Source organism: Gekko japonicus, unplaced genomic scaffold (genome assembly GCF_001447785.1).
Source record: "Gekko japonicus isolate JY-2015 unplaced genomic scaffold, Gekko_japonicus_V1.1 scaffold5453, whole genome shotgun sequence".
Lineage (NCBI taxonomy): Eukaryota > Metazoa > Chordata > Lepidosauria > Squamata > Gekkonidae > Gekko > Gekko japonicus.
This window is the reverse complement of record NW_015172718.1, coordinates 50,199-51,687: the sequence shown is the minus strand read 5'-3', so window position 1 is coordinate 51,687 and position 1,489 is coordinate 50,199. Positions and strand designations below refer to the sequence as shown.

The 1,489-nt window shown below is 41.4% G+C and overlaps 1 protein-coding gene across 1 annotated transcript in view; it reads left to right on the top strand.

Annotated features, from left to right (window-relative positions):
* Positions 1-735: 735 nt before the first annotated feature.
* Positions 736-1,489, top strand: part of LOC107119348 (vomeronasal type-2 receptor 26-like) — a 7,561-nt gene continuing 6,807 nt past the window's right edge. The window contains exon 1 of the mRNA XM_015421814.1: positions 736-1,251. Within this exon, the coding sequence (XP_015277300.1) occupies positions 736-1,251 (516 nt within the window). The remainder of the gene's footprint in view (positions 1,252-1,489) is intronic.

Here is a 1,489-nt window from a genome sequence, read left to right as displayed (position 1 = left end):
TCTTCTTTGACCTTCAAAGCTATTACCCCATACATAATTTTGCCTGGAACAAAAAGCTACCTCAGTAGCAAAATCAATATATTTTTGTGGGGTTTGACTATGCCCTAGGTGGGTCCCCCCAGAACAGAAATAAAACGGGGACATGGAATTGAGTGTAGTTTGGGGACACTGTTTACTAAAATGTAGATGACAATGTCTGAAGAGGAAAAATGTATGAGTTCTGCACACACACACACACACACACACACACACAAGATTTACAGGGGGAATTTCATCCTAGAATATTTGTAAACTATTTTAATTCTGTAAGTATGTGGCTTAAATAGGCATGTCAAATCAGGCGTTTCTCCTAAATCATTCCTAAAATATTATTACATTTTCTTCTAGCTCACATATGGCTCATTTGCCCCAGAGGACCATGTTGCAGGACTCCCCCCTTCTTTTTACCGCACAGTCCCAAACACGACTCATCAGCATATGGGGATTGTCTGGTTGCTTCTCCATTTTGGATGGACATGGGTTGGCCTCTTTGCGACAGACGATGACAGTGGAGAACATTTTGTGCAAGCCTTAGAGCCATTGCTTTTCCAGAATGGACTATGTTTAGATTTCACTGAAAGAATATTAACTCGACCCAGTTGGACTGATCCAGGTAAAGTGAATTATTTAATCTCAAAAATACACCAATCTTTTACTGACAGCAAAGCCAGTACATTTATCCTCTGTGGAGAACCTATGACCATCACACTGTTGATCACATATCTGCTTCACGGAGGCATTCAGTCTAATGAAAATGGGACCTTTGGAAAGGTGTGGATTTTGACTGCCCAGCTTGATTTCATATTAGCAGGCACTCAGTTGGGAGGGGACTACCAGCTGTTTCAGGGTGCCATTTCTTTCACAGTACGTTCAGATGAGATACTTGGGTTCCAGAAATTCCTTCAGATGGTGAAGCCTTGCTGGAAACAAGAAGACGGTTTCCTCAAAGATTTCTGGGAACAAGCATTCAACTGTTTTTATCCAGATTGCAGTGCGCCCATCAAAGCTGATGGAGTATGTACTGGGGAGGAACATTTGGAGAGCCTTCCTAGGACATTTTTTGAAATGAACATGACTGGCCAAAGCTACAGTATCTATAATGCTGTCTATGTGTTGGCACATGCTTTGCATGCTCTGCGTACATCTAGATTCATCCAAAGAGAAAGGGTGTATGGCAAACAAACTGAACTTCAGGATCTCCAGCCTTATCAGGTAATGTCTTGAAACTGAGATGACTTCTATTAGCATGTAATCTCATACTGTAAAAACATTTGCAGTGGTATCATGTGGAAGAAGTGCTATGGGTCCGTAGTTCCTCCTCTGCTACGATGCAAAGAGAAAGGATGAGTGAACTCTGCATTTGCTTCCCTTCTACCAAAGTAAAATGGCTTCATTTTCTGGCTTTGGCTAAATGAAAGTGTGGAAAGATGTTAAGGGATATTATCTTGCA